The sequence below is a fragment of the Protopterus annectens genome, chromosome 3.part1 (genome assembly GCF_019279795.1).
Source record: "Protopterus annectens isolate FY-2018-M chromosome 3.part1, PAN1.0, whole genome shotgun sequence".
Taxonomy (NCBI): Eukaryota; Metazoa; Chordata; order Ceratodontiformes; family Protopteridae; genus Protopterus; species Protopterus annectens.
This window is the reverse complement of record NC_056732.1, coordinates 1,870,141,712-1,870,157,451: the sequence shown is the minus strand read 5'-3', so window position 1 is coordinate 1,870,157,451 and position 15,740 is coordinate 1,870,141,712. Positions and strand designations below refer to the sequence as shown.

Below are 15,740 nucleotides of genomic sequence, written 5' to 3'. Positions count from 1 at the left end.
TTAGACCCAGAGTTCAGTCCAGTAGTCAGACCAGCAAGAAAGGTTCCAATAGCTATGCAGAGCAAAGTCAAAACTCAGTTGGATAAAATGGTGCAGCAAGGTGCAATTTGTCCAGTTACAGAACCTACTGAATGGGTGTCTTCCATGGTAGACGCTCACAAAAAAGGCTCGGATGAAATCAGAATATGCATTGACCCAAGAGATTTGAACAAAGCATTAAAGAGACCACATCATCCTGTGCATACAAAGAGGTCACTGTTCTAATACCGAATGCCACTGTTTTTTCTGTCTTGGATGCAAAAAGTTAATTTTGGCAAGTGATGCTTGATCAAAAATCTGCATTACTGACTACATTCAGTACCCCATTTGGAAGATATAGATTCCTCAGGATGCCATTTGGAATAAATTCTGCAAGTGAAGTCTTTCAGTGTGCAATGGAGGAAATTTTTTCAGGTTATCTTTGTGCCATAATAGTAGATGGTTTACTAGCTGGAGGCAATGGTGAAGCAGAGCATGACAGAAATCTTAAAAGAGTTCTAGACAGAGCACATGAAGTGAACTTAAAGCTCAGTCCTCTTAACTACAAATTCAGACTACCAAAAGTTATATATGTAAGTCATTTGTTTACTAGCACTGGTTTGAGACCAGACCCATCCAAGCAAGCAGCCATTCTTGAGATGCCAGCACCGGATAATGTTCAATTTCTATGCTTTCTTGGTATGGTCAACTATTTAGGCAAGTTTATACCAGACTTCAGTGAGCTGAAAGCACCTTTTGAGAGAGCTAACACATAAAAATGTTCCATGGTGTGACACCTGTGCCCTGGCCCAGCAATCAAGGAGCCTCAATCCTCATGACTAACACCAGAGAGGGTGTTTCATATATGAGGAAAGGATAACAAATACACACATTAAAGTACAATTTCCCTTAAGTGCACACAGAGATCACAGTCAGTCTGGGGCTGGTCACTCCCTTGCTCTCCAGGTTCCCAATAAGACTCCCCACTGGCACAGCTATAGGGTTCAGATCTCAGCCTAGTGGGCACGCTAAAACCTCTAGCACCCTCTCTGTCCAACCAGTGCTTCGTGTCCCTGCCCAAGTAGCTGACAAACACACACACACACACACACACACACACACACACACACACACACACACACACACACACTTTGAGATAAGAGTTTATACAACCACACAGACACTCCTGGAGAAGGCTGGCACACCACAAGACAATACTTTCTACTATACAGTCAGTGCTAGTCAAGAGTTCGGAGATCACATAGAAATACTTAAAATAATTCAGTAGTACAGTTCTGACATGACAGAAAAACACTTAGTCTAATCTTTCTAGATTCTAGCTATTGCTAAAAGAAAACACAAGTCTAAGATAACTTACATAAGACAACAGGCAGAGTTCTGTTGGATGGTCAAGACAAAAATGCTTAATGCCTTCTGATTCTCTCTGTGTAAATTGCTATTGCAGTTCTGATAAGCATTACATCATGTTTCGCTTTCCTGGTGTTCCCAGGCCAACTGAAACTGCATGTACATTCTTTTACACCTCCTTTTTTTACTTTGCAGCTGGTCAGGAGCAGAGCAATAAAAATACATTTGCATATTTAAATAAAGCAATTTAACTCTTTGTTAAAACAATAGAAATAATTTCTTCATCTAGACTTTTTGGCACCACTGTCTACTTCAAAGGGTCACCACATGCTTTACTGTGGTCAGTAGAGTGCACTGTTGTCACATTTATTTCCAGTTCCACGTGTACAATATTTCTTTACATTTACGACAACAAGCCTGTAGTTTACATTCATATTTACAAATGACAGAATTATCTGCACAATTCTATCTGGCTTGGCTGGCAGCCTTCACATTTCTCCCCCCTGGAGAACTCAAGCTAGTTTTTCAAGTGACCCTTGAGAAATGCTGCTTGAGAGGGTTAGGCCTATCTGAGTGTACCTCACCCCATTCCCTGTCTTGAGAGCCCATCTGCATTGGCACTGCTACTCCCTCTGCAGTGCTCCACTGACATGTATGCTTGCAAACCTAGGCTCCATCTTAGCAACTTGGCATTTTGCTGGCTGGCTCTGTTTAACCATATTAGGGGGTTGTGATCTGTCATAACAGTGAGTTTCCTTCCGTACAGATAAGGCTGAAGTTTCTGCAGTGCCCACACTATGGCTAGACATTTCTTTTCTACAGCTGTACAGCATTCCTCCCTCGGTTGGAGCCTACGACCGAGATACACCACTGGGTACTCTTCCTCCTGTGAAGAAATCATGCTAAGTACAGCCCGCACCCCATGGTTTGAAGCATCCACCTGCACAACAAATTCTTTGCTGTAATCTGGACTGGCTAACACAGGGGGTCCTCCCAAAGCTTCTTTAAGCTTTTGGAATGCCTGCTCACATGCTGAGGTCCTGACTACCATATGTGGCCTGTTCTTCCTTGTCAGGTCTGTGAGGGGAGCAGCTATGGTACTATAACTGAGGACGAACTTTCTGTAGTACCCTGCTGTTCCTAAAAATGCCCTCATCTGCTTTTTAGTAACAGGTGCAGGCCATGCCTGAATGGCTTCCACTTTGGCAGGTTCTGGCCTTATCTTACCACTCTCCACTCTATGTCCTAGGTAGGAGACCTTTGCCATACCCACCTGACATTTGCTCGGCTTAATGGTCAACCCTGCCATCTGTAGTCTGCCCAGCACCTCCCTGACATGCCAGCCCTTCAAAATGTGGTGATCTGACATCCACTCACCCACCTATGGAAATAAGTGCTCAATTCAGTAACATATTCACACACACTTTCATCTGCCTTGTGTCTACGTTCACAAAAATTTTCCTATACATTTCAGGTGTTAGCTTAAACAGTTCTAAAATACATTTTTCTTACAGCAGTATAATCAAAACATGCAACGTCAGACATTTTGGACAGAACAGTTACAGCTTTACCATGGAACCGTACCTAGAGCCCTTGGTCCACTTCATACTGTTTACATACCCTCTCAGACATATGAATGAAACTATAAAAATGATTCCCCTCTTTAAACTGCAGAAGAAATTTACTGACCTTTTGTGCTTTTGGGGTCCAGTTACTCCTGTCCCCATTACCTCCATGACTCTGGCGAAGAGTAAGCATTTCCTTCTCATGCTGCCTCTGCTTTTCTTGTTCCTCAGCTTCTAGGAGTAGCAGTTTCTCATTCTCCTCACTCTCTAGACACGTCAGTCTCTCAGCTGCTTCTAATTCCACACGCCTGGTCTCCAACTCAAATCTCTTTAGCTCCAGCTGGATTTTTAAGTCCACTGCAGAAAGGTTGAGCTGTCCAATCTCCAAGGGAATTATCTCCACTGCCAGTCTGATTGTCCTCCTGGTTTGCTGTTTTCTGATGCAGCTGTAACCAAGGCTGCAATCAGGTCTGCCTTAGTCAAGTTTCCATGCACCAGTCCCCTAGCCTGGCACATCTCCGCCAGCTGGCTCCTTGTCAGCTTTCCATACTCCTCTGCTGACATGCTTCCTGCTCACCCTGACTAGCTAAGCTAACAAAAGAAATAAAACAATTGTGATCTGAACTCTGAGTATTCACTGCATGGCTGATACAAAACACCTTCAAAGCTCACTGTACACAAGCTACAGGATTCACTCTACCCATACCACTACAAGCCAATTAGTATTTGCCAACTAATTAATATGTGATTTGTATATCCCACCGCTGCCAAACACAAATGTGAGTTGGATATCCCAACCACTGCCACCAAAAATGTGACACCTGTGCCCTGGCCCAGCAATCAAGGAGCCTCAATCCTCACCACTAATACCAGAGAGGACATGTTATACACACAGTAAAGTGCAATTTCCCTTAAAAGCACACAGAGTTCACAGTCAGTCTGGGGCTGGTCGTTCTCTTGCTCTCCAGGTCCCCAATAAGACTCCCCACTGGCACAACTATAGGGTCCAGATCTCAGCCTAGTGGGCAAGCTAATACCTCTAGCACCCTCTCTGTACAACCAGTGCTTCATGTCCCTGCCCAAGTAGTTGACACACACACATGCACTTTGAGATAAGAGTTTATACAACCACACAGACATTCCTGGGGAAGGCTGGCACAGGTTCTCCAGCTGTGCCCCTTTCTCCCAGACTATACAGTAGTATCAGCTGCCACCACCCACTAATATTTATCAGCAACTGTGCAATATTATTATCCAATTGGTAGATGTGACTAAACAGGTCAAGGCTTATTAGAGTGACTTGGTACAGTAATCACTATAAATATGCAATGTACTCTAGAGCTTAAATTATCTCTACACAAACCATCCACAGTTAAAAGGTTTTAAAATATTTAATAATAAATAATTAAAACCACAAAACAATACTTTCTACTACACAGTCAGTGCTAGTCAAGAGTTCAGAAATCACACAGAAATACTTAAATAATTCAGTAGTACAGTTCTGACATAACAGAAAAACACTTGGTCTAATATTTCTAGATTCTAGCTAGTGCTAAAAAAAACACATGTCTAACATAATTTACATAACACAACAGGCAGAGTGCTGATTTGGATGATCAAGACAAAAATGCTTAATGCCTTCTGATTCTCTCTGTTTAAATTGCTGTTGCAGTTCTGATAAACATTACATCATTTCACACTTTCCTGATATTCCCAGGCCAACAGAAACTGCATCTACATTCTTTTACACCTCCGTTTGGTATTTTGCAGCTGGTTAGGAGCAGAGCAATACAAATACATTTGCATGTTTAAATCTAGCAATTTAACTCTTGGTTAAAACAATAATAATAATTTCTTCATCTAGACTTTTCTACACCACTGTCTACTTCAAAGGGTCACCACATGCTTTACTTTGGTCAGTAGAGTGCACTGTTGTCGCATTTATTTCCAGTTCCACATGTAACAGTATTTCTTTACATTTAAGATAACAAGCCTGTAGTTTACATTCATATTTACAAATGACAGAATTACTGCACAATTCTATCTGGCTAGGCTGGCAGCCTTCACACATGGTCTTTGTTAGAACAGCACCAGAAAGCATTGGAATACCTTAAGCAGAAAATTGCCTCCCCACCTGCATTAAGATACTATGATGTCAACAAGCCAGTAACTCATTATTGCGATGCTTCAAAATTTGGTCTTGGCACAGTTATTCTTCAAGAAGGCAGACCGATAGCCTATGCATCTAGAACACTTACCCAAACTGAACTGCAATATGCTCAAATTGAGAAAGAACTTTTGGCAATTGTATTTGCATGTTCCAAGTATCATGATTATATATATGGTTGACTTATTCAGATTGAAACTAATCATCTACATCTTGTTACTATTCTAAAGAAACCTATGCATTCAGCTTCAGTGAGATTACAAAGAATGATGCTCAAATTGCAAAATGGTCTATACAAAAGGCAAACTTCTTTATCTGTCTGATACCTTATCCAGATCACCCAGAAATACAATGGAAAAGCTTGATGCAGAGAATTTTTGACTTCAATGTCATGGAAGTTTGTAATTTTTCTATCACAAGACTTGATGAGGTGAGAGATCATACAAAGACTGATCTAATTTTGCAGAAGTTCAACCACTACATTAGTGTTGGATGGCCATCAAAGCAATCTAGTGTACCACCCAAAGTGCAAACTTATTTTCCTCACAGAGATGAGATGTTGATGGAAGATGGCATTATTTTCAAAGGTCCTAAAATTGTTGTTCCTGCTTCCTTACAACAAGAATATATTCAGAATTTGCTTTGTGGTCACCCAGTTTCTGAAGCTACCTAAAGAAGGGCAAGAGGACTAGTATTTTGGCTTTCTCTAGCAAAAGACATTGATAAAGTGTGCTCTAATACTAAACCATATTTACAAAAAGAACCACTTCAGCTAAGTCATGTTCCTGAACCACCTTGGTCAACCGTAGCCACATATTCAAGTGGAGCAATCAGCGTTACTTAGTGTTGGTAGACTCTTATTCAAACTGGCTTGAGATCAATTTACTACCTAACCTAACTTCCACTGCTATTAATACCAAGCTGAGATGTCATTTCTTAATCCATGGAAGTCCACAGAAGTTTATCTCTGATAATGGTACCCAGTTTACCAGTCAGTTGTTTCAGTAATTTGCAGAAGAATGGGACTTTGTACATGTTACTAGCAGTCCTGAATATCCACAGTCAAATGGTCTAACTGAACGTGCAGTACTGAGTGCAAAGCAATTACTAGAGAAGTCAAAGCATGGCAAAACTGATGTCTTTTTGAATTTACTCAATCTCAGAAACATACCCCATGACAATATACTTGGATCAGCTGCTCCCAGACTTCTATCTAGGCAAACCAGAATAACATTCCCTGTCAGTTCCAGTTTGTTGAGGTCTAGAGCTAAAAACAGAGCAGTCAAAGCCCAATTATTCAGAAATCGCTCTTTGCAGTAGTCCAGCTATAACAAATTGAGCAGATTTCTTCGTCCATTGAAAGAAGGAAAGACAGTGAGGATACAAAAGGCGAAAGGTTTGACCAGATTGGTCAAGTAACAAGCATATGTGAAGAGCTGAGATCCTACTTTGTGAAATCCTAGGGTGTGGAGTGGAGTACAGGAGAAATCACAGAGATCTTCTTCCTGTATTAGAACCAATGTCTCAACATCATTCCAGTGATGGGATGAGCTAAGGAGAATCGTTAGAAATATACTTTTTTTTTTACCTATCTGTTACAATTGGGGGCCAAGGTATGAAAAAAAGGTGGGGGACAGCAGGTGGGGCACAACCCTGTTTGTGTGCATTGCCACTGAACAATTAGAGGAGTTACTTACAGCAAAAAGATTACAATATTTCTCAAAATATCTATGTGTTGCAGGACAGATGTGGGAAGGATGTTTGAGGCTGAATCTTGATTGCTAAGAAAGGAAACACACTTGGGGCACTTTGTCACAGATGTGCACTGATAACGTTAGTTCAAGGTTCCTGTTTCAGGCAGGCTGGGGGTACTCTTGTGGGATTAGAGAGTGGCTGTGTAAAGAGAAAAAAATGCAAGTAGAGGTTTACAGGAAGAAAAAAGAGGGAGATCAAGTGTACATAGCATACTGAGGAAGAACGATTCACATATGCAGCGACATAAGATAACTGCTGTAAATGGCAATAACTTCTAATAATAAAAGCTGTTAAAGTGAAGTTGTATTTTACCAATGGATTATTCCTTATCTGCAAACCATCAGTTAGACTCAAATATGGTCAAGCACTTTCTGCGTAGCATTAAATTGGCTTCACATACGATAATTGCAGAAAAGGGTCAGTAGAAAAATTATTAGCACTGTATCTTTGGGATTATAGCAGCTACATAACACGATACCATGAGCATTTAACCAATGACAGACTTGTCAAAAAGATAGAAGAAGAAAAAAATACCACCAGAAATTAATGCATGGCAAAAAACAACAGAATGAGGAGAAACTAATTGCTCAATTATATCTTCATTGTTACTGTAATTCAACTAATTCCCGAATTATGGGATGAAGAACTGATATAGTAAATACTATGATCTAGTAATATTGTAAAGGCAGAGATTTGGAAGTAACAAGGTGAATACTGTGGTCAGCAAAATACAGCTGAATAAAATCACTTATGTGACGAGTATACTAACAATGCCATTTGCTCCGATCCTGAGGCTAGTTGTGGGGCTTACGAGATTTAAACATGGCACATGTGGTGCTTTGGTAGCTAAGTAAACTTGGTGGTATGATGCAAATGGGCAAGGGGAATAGTAATTACAGAAGAGAATAGTAGCGGGTGAAGGTATTGTGTTGTGTAAAAAAAAAAAAATATATATATGCCAGTCATCGCTATTGGTAGGTGAGGTTACAGACACAGTACAGCAAAGTTAGAAGCTTTGGGCAGCTAGGCTAAAGGAATAAATAAGTGTGTGTGTGTGTGTGTGTGTGTGTGTGTGTGTGTGTATATATATATATATATATATATATATATATATATATATATATAAAATGTGTGTGTGTGTGTATATGTATGTATGTATGCATATATATATATATATATATATATATATATATATATATATATATATATATAAATTTTCAGTTTTACAGCTGGTTTGTTGTCAGACTATGTGGCTGGGATGAGCTAAGGAGAATTGTTGTTAGATATATATATTTTGCTTTTTTATTCCTATTCGTTACAGTTGGTGGCCAAGGTCTGAAAAAAAGGGGGGTGGCAGTTGGGCACAACTCTGTTTCTGTGCATGTCACTGAACAACTGGAGGAGTTATTTACAGCAAAAAGATTACAGTATTTCCCAAAATATCTATGTGCTGCAGGACAGATGTGTGAAGGATGTGCCAGGTTGAATCTTGATTGCTGAGAAAGGAAACACACTTGGGTCACTTTGTCACCGATGTGCACTGATAACGTTGTTCAAGGTTCTCATTCCATAGGTTCATAGGTTGGTACTAGGGTACTGGCCCTAGGACCTATACAAGCCTAGCCATAACAATTCCCTGGCTATTTCTTCCCACAGTATTTACTTCCCTGGACCCCTGTCTAGCAGGGCGACTGACCTGATCCCCGGGGTGAATTTCCTATCTCTCATCCAATCATCAAGGTTCCTTTTGAAGAGGGCTAAAGAGGCGCTATGCTTGACATGTATGGGCAGTCTACTCCAGAGTCTTGGGAGTCTCTGGGTCCGGAACCTATCCCCCCAGCATGTTTTGTTCATTGTGATGACAAGGTATAGATCCCTGGAGAGTGCATCTCTGAGGGATTGGGATTTCTTTAAGTGGAGTATGTCCATCAGCTCTGGGTTTGACATGGCCTTGTGTGTTAAGCAGAGATCACCTTTGAGTAGACGATATGCGACAGAGTATAGGTGGAGTTTTTTTAGACGGTCAGTGTAGGGCATCTGCTTTATGCCTGTGATTCTTTTAGTGAGGTATTTCTGCGGCCTTTCCAGTTGCTGCAGATGTCTTGAGTGGTACATACCAAACTGGGTGTTGTATTCTATAATGGGTCTAATGAGGAATGAGTACAGTGGGACAATGACCTCCTTTTTTCTGGATGAAAAGCCCTTAGTGATGAGGTGTGCCACATAGAAGTATTTCCTGACTGTTGTGGCGATGTGGTTATCGAAGGTGAGACCACTGTCCACCTGTGTCCCTAAGTCTCTTATCAAACATTCGGTGTTTAATGTACTGCCATCTATGTGGTAATTCACAGGTATATGTTTTTTCCCAAAGGGGATAACTATACATTTCTTGGCATTGAGCTTGAGGCCATGGCTCTGGCACCAAGCATCTGTTTCTGTAATCATTTGGGGATTCAATAATGGCTCCCAGTTTGCAGTCATCTGCGCACTTTGTTAGCCAGAGTCCCTTAGTGTTGCCCTGTACTTCAGAGAAGTAGATGCCAAACAAGAGCGGCCCCAGGACTGAACCCTGAGGTACTCCACTTGTCACTTGTCTGTAGCTGGATTTGGAGTTGGCTACTTTTACAGTCTGGGTTCTGTCAGTAAGCCAGTTGGCAACACATCGAGTGAAGTAGGGATTAATGCTGGCTGGCGGCACACTTATGAGACTGTAGAGTGGGTGGCGAGCACACTAAGAATGCCGGTCGCGTTGATCCTGTGGCCAGTTGTAGGGCTAATACCACTCTGCTTTGCCTGCTGATTATCTCTCCATTTGGACCCCAAATAAAAGAAAGAACAAGAAGTTCAAATGTACAGGCTATGAAACGGAAGGATGTAAGGGCCAGAGAGATTGAAACAAAGTTAAGAAAAGCTCCTAACTGGAAAACCCCAGGCCCAGATGCAGTACCTAACTTCTAGCTAAAAGTATTAACATCTTTGCATGAAGATTTAGCCATGAGTAAGAACTATTTATATGCACACCCTGAACAGACATCAGCCCAGTTAACAACAGGAAAAACAGTGCTCTTAGTTTGGAGCGAACCTGCAAGCTGTCCTAAACGCCGTAGACTGTCTTAAAATTAAATTGTGGTGATCTCTGGTTTCTTCTGTATGTCATGTCTTACTTTTATAAGAGGAGTCTAGCCACTTTACTCCATGATGTGAACACATACCCAGAATCATCAGTATACACACATGGCTGAGGATGGATCCCCTCCTTCCACTGTGAAGTTACCATTATGCACACACACTGCCATGAGCATATACTCATGTGGGGTAGGGAACCCCCCTACAGAACCACAACTTCCCACAGTAAGGCACTGTCATGGGGAGAAACACACGCTCACACGCACACACGCACACACGCACACACGCACACACACACACACACACACACACACACACACACACACACACACACACACACACACACACACACACACACACACCCAAGGCTAGAATTCCTCCCTTCTGCTTTGAGTTGCCATCATGCCCACACTGTCACAAACATATACACACATCAAGGAATAGAAATCCCCACCTACCAATGTGAGCTAGCAGAATGTACACACACATTATAGAATATCCACACTCCTTTGAGGATGGAACCTGGAACCCCACCCTCCCACTGTGATTTGCCACCTTCCACACAATCACAGTCATGAACATACATATGCATCAAAGGATTGCAACCCCTGTTCCTCACCGAGTCACTATCACGCAAACCATTCTCCTCTCTCATTTCCTTTCAATACCCCAGTCAGCCCTCAAGTGATCTGACTCCATTTTTGAACCTTGGCCAACAGTATTGCAGGTTGGAATCCCACCATTTCATTGACATGTCATTCCATTTTCCCCTGAACAGAACTGTTAGAGAATTCTCAGCATTGATGTATCTTTACTCTGAAGACACATGCATACAGCTGATCAGGGGGAGTCTAGTAACTTACCTTGTTTCACACAGTAAAGGCAATGGGGTAATTAGGTAAAGGGTAAATTTATCAGAAGGGAGAAGATTACTTTTTTTATAAACACAACCGTCAAGACGTAAGTGTGGTATTGGACATTGAGGAGAGGGCTATAATAGCCACACATGAAAAAAAAAGTCTTAAAATTGAATTGTGGTGATCTGAGGTTATTTGTATATGGTTTGGAGTAGCACCAGTGGTCAGCATAGGACAGGAAGAACCAAAGTAAGGACAAGAGGTCCATGGCATTATGTTGATGGTAGTGCATTACAATACATATTCTTTAGGGATATTTATGAATCCTGCTGCAGTCAGTCACAAAGGTGAATTGCACATAATCATGTCAATGGTCATTTCAAAATATGAAGCACATTTTTATTACAACTAATTACTGCGGTACTCAGTATATTTTGTGATTTTTTTTTTATATCTACAGAGGCATCAGCCTTCAGCTTAGCAGAGAGTTAAACCGTACAAGATATTAATGAGCCCTTACTGTGTTTCTCTCAGTTCAATTTCCTGTGCCCATTTGCAGACTGGGAAACTTTGAGTAACTGTCTTAAATGGAAAATGTTTACTAGTGTTTTTGAAAAAACATATTCGTACATAGTTAGCTTGCTTACTTAACTAACAGTTTAAGATAAAAACCTTGAATTCAGTCTTTTCTGTTCATGCACTTAGTGGCATCAGTATCAGACAAATGCATTTTGTCATTATCAGCAACGAGGTTGTTGTATATATTAAAAGTGCGCTGCAGCTAAATAAAACAACTGGCCTGCAAAGTCTGATGCCTCCTATTTCCAAAGAATGTTAAACTGAGTGTGACATTTATTTGTGCTCTAGGTATATCTTGCTGCTAACTTGATTGAGAGTGATAAATCTTTTAAAGCTGCCATGTAAGAAAAAGTTGATTTAAAACTAATTACTTTTGAAATTTATGTTCCTCTCATTCTGTAATAAGTCTGACCTATTTCTTGTCCCAGTGGAGACTTTAAGTGTATAAGGGTGCCAGTGATACCCATATGTGAAACTGTGGAGGCTATGAGGAATGTGTCCTCATCCAGAGTCCATCCTTAACTCTATTTAAGCATAACCTAGATCAATGGATGAGAAATCAGAAATTCACCCCGGGTCAGGCCCCAAAATCTCTAAGACAGAGGTAGACAGTAAACCCCAAACTACCATACCTTCCCACTTAACCTCTAGAAACTTCCTAAGTAACATACCCACTTATAATAATAACACCCATGATATATAGGGATACAGTTGGGTTGGATTGTATGGCTAGGCTTATAAAGACCCTGGTAACTATCAGCCTAGTATATACACAGGAACCTATTGTGCACTTTGTAGAGAATTCAGAGATATCCAATGGCATCAGACATAAGATAATACATATATGAAATAGATATCCAATGGCATCAGACATAAGATAATACATATATGAAATAGTTTGCAGCAGTTTATTATTTACTATAATACATTTAAAATGTCTACAGGTCTATTAATATACTGTTCACACTGTAAATCCTTAAATAGGACAAATCTTCACTACTGTGGCTCATTATAATCAGACTTTTTTTTCCCCTTTTAGTCATCAGGAGTGGAAATTTCCCTGAGATCCAGTGCCTGCAATCAACCCATGGAAAACACCAAGATTCTGAATGTGACCAAATCCTTCCAGATCAGATTTCAGTCACAAGAGAAGACGCAGTGCAGTTTGAAACCAGAACTGATAAAACTAAGGAAAGTAATGAGAGGTTTATCAAAAAAACTGAACAAGAAATTCATCTGCAAACTAAAGCAGGGGAAACACCATACAGCTGGCTTAATCACAGCAACAATGTAACATTTTGTAGTAACAACGTAACTGATCGAGTTAGTCACAGATGGAAAAAGCAGAAGACCTTGGTACCAAATGAGCAAGCGCTCAGTGGAAAGAAATTGCGTAAATGTGCCACAAATGACAAGGGTTTTACAGACCAACAAAATGGAAGAGTAACCAAGATTATTCCTACTGGGCATCAGTCCTTTAAATGCACCATGTATGACAAAAAATTTACAGAGAAGTCTAACATGAAAAAACATCAGTTTCTGCACAGAGAGAAAAAACTATATAAATATGCCATATATCACAAGAACTCAATCCCTAAACATTTGTTAGTGCTTCTGACTATCAGCAATAGACAGAAACCATACAAACGTGCCACACATGGCAAGAGTTTTACAGAAAAGGCTAGCATGGGAAAACATCACAATATTCAGAGTGTGATCTCTCAAGATATTAAAAAACCTAAACACCGTGAAGAAATTAAACAAAGGCAGAAACCCAATAAATGTACTACACGTGATAAAAGATTTGCATATAAAGTCACTCTGTTAAATCACCAGGGCATTCACAGAGGGCAGAAGCCATATAAATGTAGTATGTGTGACAAGAGTTTTAGTGACAAAAGCAATGTGAGACGTCACCAGAGTATTCACCTGGAGCAGAAACCATATCCGTGCACAATCTGTGGCAAGAGCTTTGTGCAGAAGAGTCATTTGGTGACTCACCAGATGATCCACAGTGGGAAGAAACCATACAAATGTCCACAGTGTGATGAGAGTTTTCGCTACAAAAGGACGATGGTGCGTCACCAGAGCACCCACACTGGTGAAAAACCCTATAAATGCACCATGTGTGACAAGAGTTTTAGTGATAAGATCACCATGTTGCGTCATCAGAACATCCACACTGGTGAGAAATCCTATAAATGCAGTATGTGTGACAAGAGCTTTATGTACAAAGCATCATTGTTAAGTCACCAGAGCATCCACACTGGGCAAAAACCATTTAAATGTGCCACATGTGATAAGAGTTTTACAGCTAAGAGATGGCTGATAATCCATCAGAATGTACATATTGGAAAGAAGCCCTACAAATGCACCATGTGTGACAAACGTTTTAGTGACAAAAGCTCCATGACACGTCATCAGAGTATTCACACGGGGCAGAAACCATATTTGTGCAGAATCTGTGGCAAGAGCTTTGTGCAGAAGAGTCACTTGGTGACTCACCAGAGTATCCACAGTGGGAAGAAACCATACAGATGCCCAGAATGTGATGAGAGTTTTCGCTACAAAAGGACTATGATAAGTCATCAGAGCACCCACACTGGTGAAAAACCCTATAAATGCACCATGTGTGACAAGAGTTTTAGTGATAAGATCACCATGCTGCGTCATCAGAACATCCACACTGGTGAGAAATCCTATAAATGCAGTATGTGTGACAAGAGCTTTATATACAGAGCATCATTGTTAAGTCACCAGAGCATCCACACTGGGCAGAAACCATATCAATGCACCATGTGTGACAAAAGTTTTGGATACAGAAGTAGTATGGCGGCTCACCAGAGGATCCATACTGGACAAAAACCCTACAAATGCCCAGTGTGTGACATGAGTTTTACAAAGAGGAATCACATGATAACACATATGTATATCCATGGTGGGCAAAAGCCCTATAAGTGCACAGTATGTGACAAGACTTTTACACAGAGGAATCACATGACAAGACACATGTATACCCATGGTGGGCAAAAGCCCTATAAATGCACAATGTGTGACAAGAGTTTTACACAGAAAACTCGAATGATAACTCATCAGTGTATACATAATGAGCAGACACCTTATAAATGTGTTACATGTGAGAAGAGTTTTACAGTTAAGAGAAGTCTGATAGTGCATCAAAGACTCCACAGACGATAGTGTATAAGCACCATATGTGGCAAAGGTTTTATAAGAAATAAGTCTGACAGTGCATCAAAGTATCTGCCGTGGGGATCCACTATATACTACAGAACAATAACTTTCCTTCCAATGACATATAAACTATACACTGGAATTGATGCCGACAGAGTTTATAGTCATTTAGAAGAAAACTCAATTATGGCAGTAGAACAAAAGGGCAATAAAAGAAAGTTCTATGCAAAAAAGAATAATTTGTTGTTAAAGTGATAGTGGAGAACTGTAAAAGGAGAAGAATCTAAGTATGGCATGGATTGACTACAAAAAAGTATTTGACAGTATCCCACATTCATGGTAAAAGAGTGCTTAAAAATGTATAAGATACACCCTACACTGACCGACTACATTACAGTAACCATGAAACAGTGGAAGACCACTTTGCAATTAAGCCATGATAAAGGACAAATTATTATTCCAGGGATAAAAATTCAAAGTGGGATATTCCAGGGTGACTCTGTCACCACTGTTATTCTGCTTTGCTTTTAACCCATTAAGCTGTCTACTTAACAGATTAGGCCATGGCTATAATCTGACTCCTAGAAAACAAAAAAGTGTAAAGACTTCTCATCTTCTCTTTGTCAATAATTTAAAGCTGTATAGCCCATCAGATGAGGAACTGAAAGCACAACTGCAAGTTGTCAAAACTTTTTTTAGATGATATAAGAATGCCATTTGGTCTTGATAAATGTGCAAAAGCAACCTTTAAAGCAGGAAATTTGCAGCACCAGGAAAGCATCAATTTGGGACAAGAATGTGCTATAAAAGAACTTGAGCAAGAGGGAGTGTATAAATATCTGGGAATTTATGAAGGATCAACAGTAAAACATGAACAAATGCAAATAAAACTTTAGTAAGGAATACTTTAGAAGATGTAAATTAATCCTGAAAAAAGGGTTGACATCTAGGAACAAAATCCAAGCTATAAACCAACTTGCTCTTCCTGTCCTAACTTACAATTTTTGGAGTGATTGACTGGCCTCAAAATGTCTTGGATAGATTAGATAGGAAATCAAGAAGGATGTTTCATGCTCACCAAATGATTTTTAAAAATCAGTGCATACCAAGATT

At 40.2% G+C, this 15,740-nt stretch overlaps 2 protein-coding genes across 2 annotated transcripts in view; one reads left to right on the top strand and one right to left on the bottom strand.

Annotated features, from left to right (window-relative positions):
* Positions 1-15,740, bottom strand: part of LOC122798790 (zinc finger protein 271-like) — a 651,855-nt gene that overhangs the window by 28,854 nt on the left and 607,261 nt on the right. The window lies entirely within an intron of this gene.
* Positions 7,230-14,959, top strand: LOC122798836 (zinc finger protein 260-like). The gene is made up of 2 exons (XM_044067959.1): positions 7,230-7,290; positions 12,475-14,959. The coding sequence occupies exons 1-2, from the start codon at positions 7,230-7,232 to the stop codon at positions 14,631-14,633; spliced, it is 2,220 nt and encodes a 739-aa protein (XP_043923894.1). The 3' UTR covers positions 14,634-14,959.

Coding starts and splice junctions, on each gene's coding strand:
- LOC122798836 (XM_044067959.1), top strand. CDS start 7,230: ATGGTCAAGCACTTTCTGCGTAGCATTAAATTGGCTTCACATACGATA. Junction 7,291..12,474: donor TACGATAATTGCAGAAAAGG/GTCAGTAGAAAA, acceptor TTCCCCTTTTAG/TCATCAGGAGTGGAAATTTC.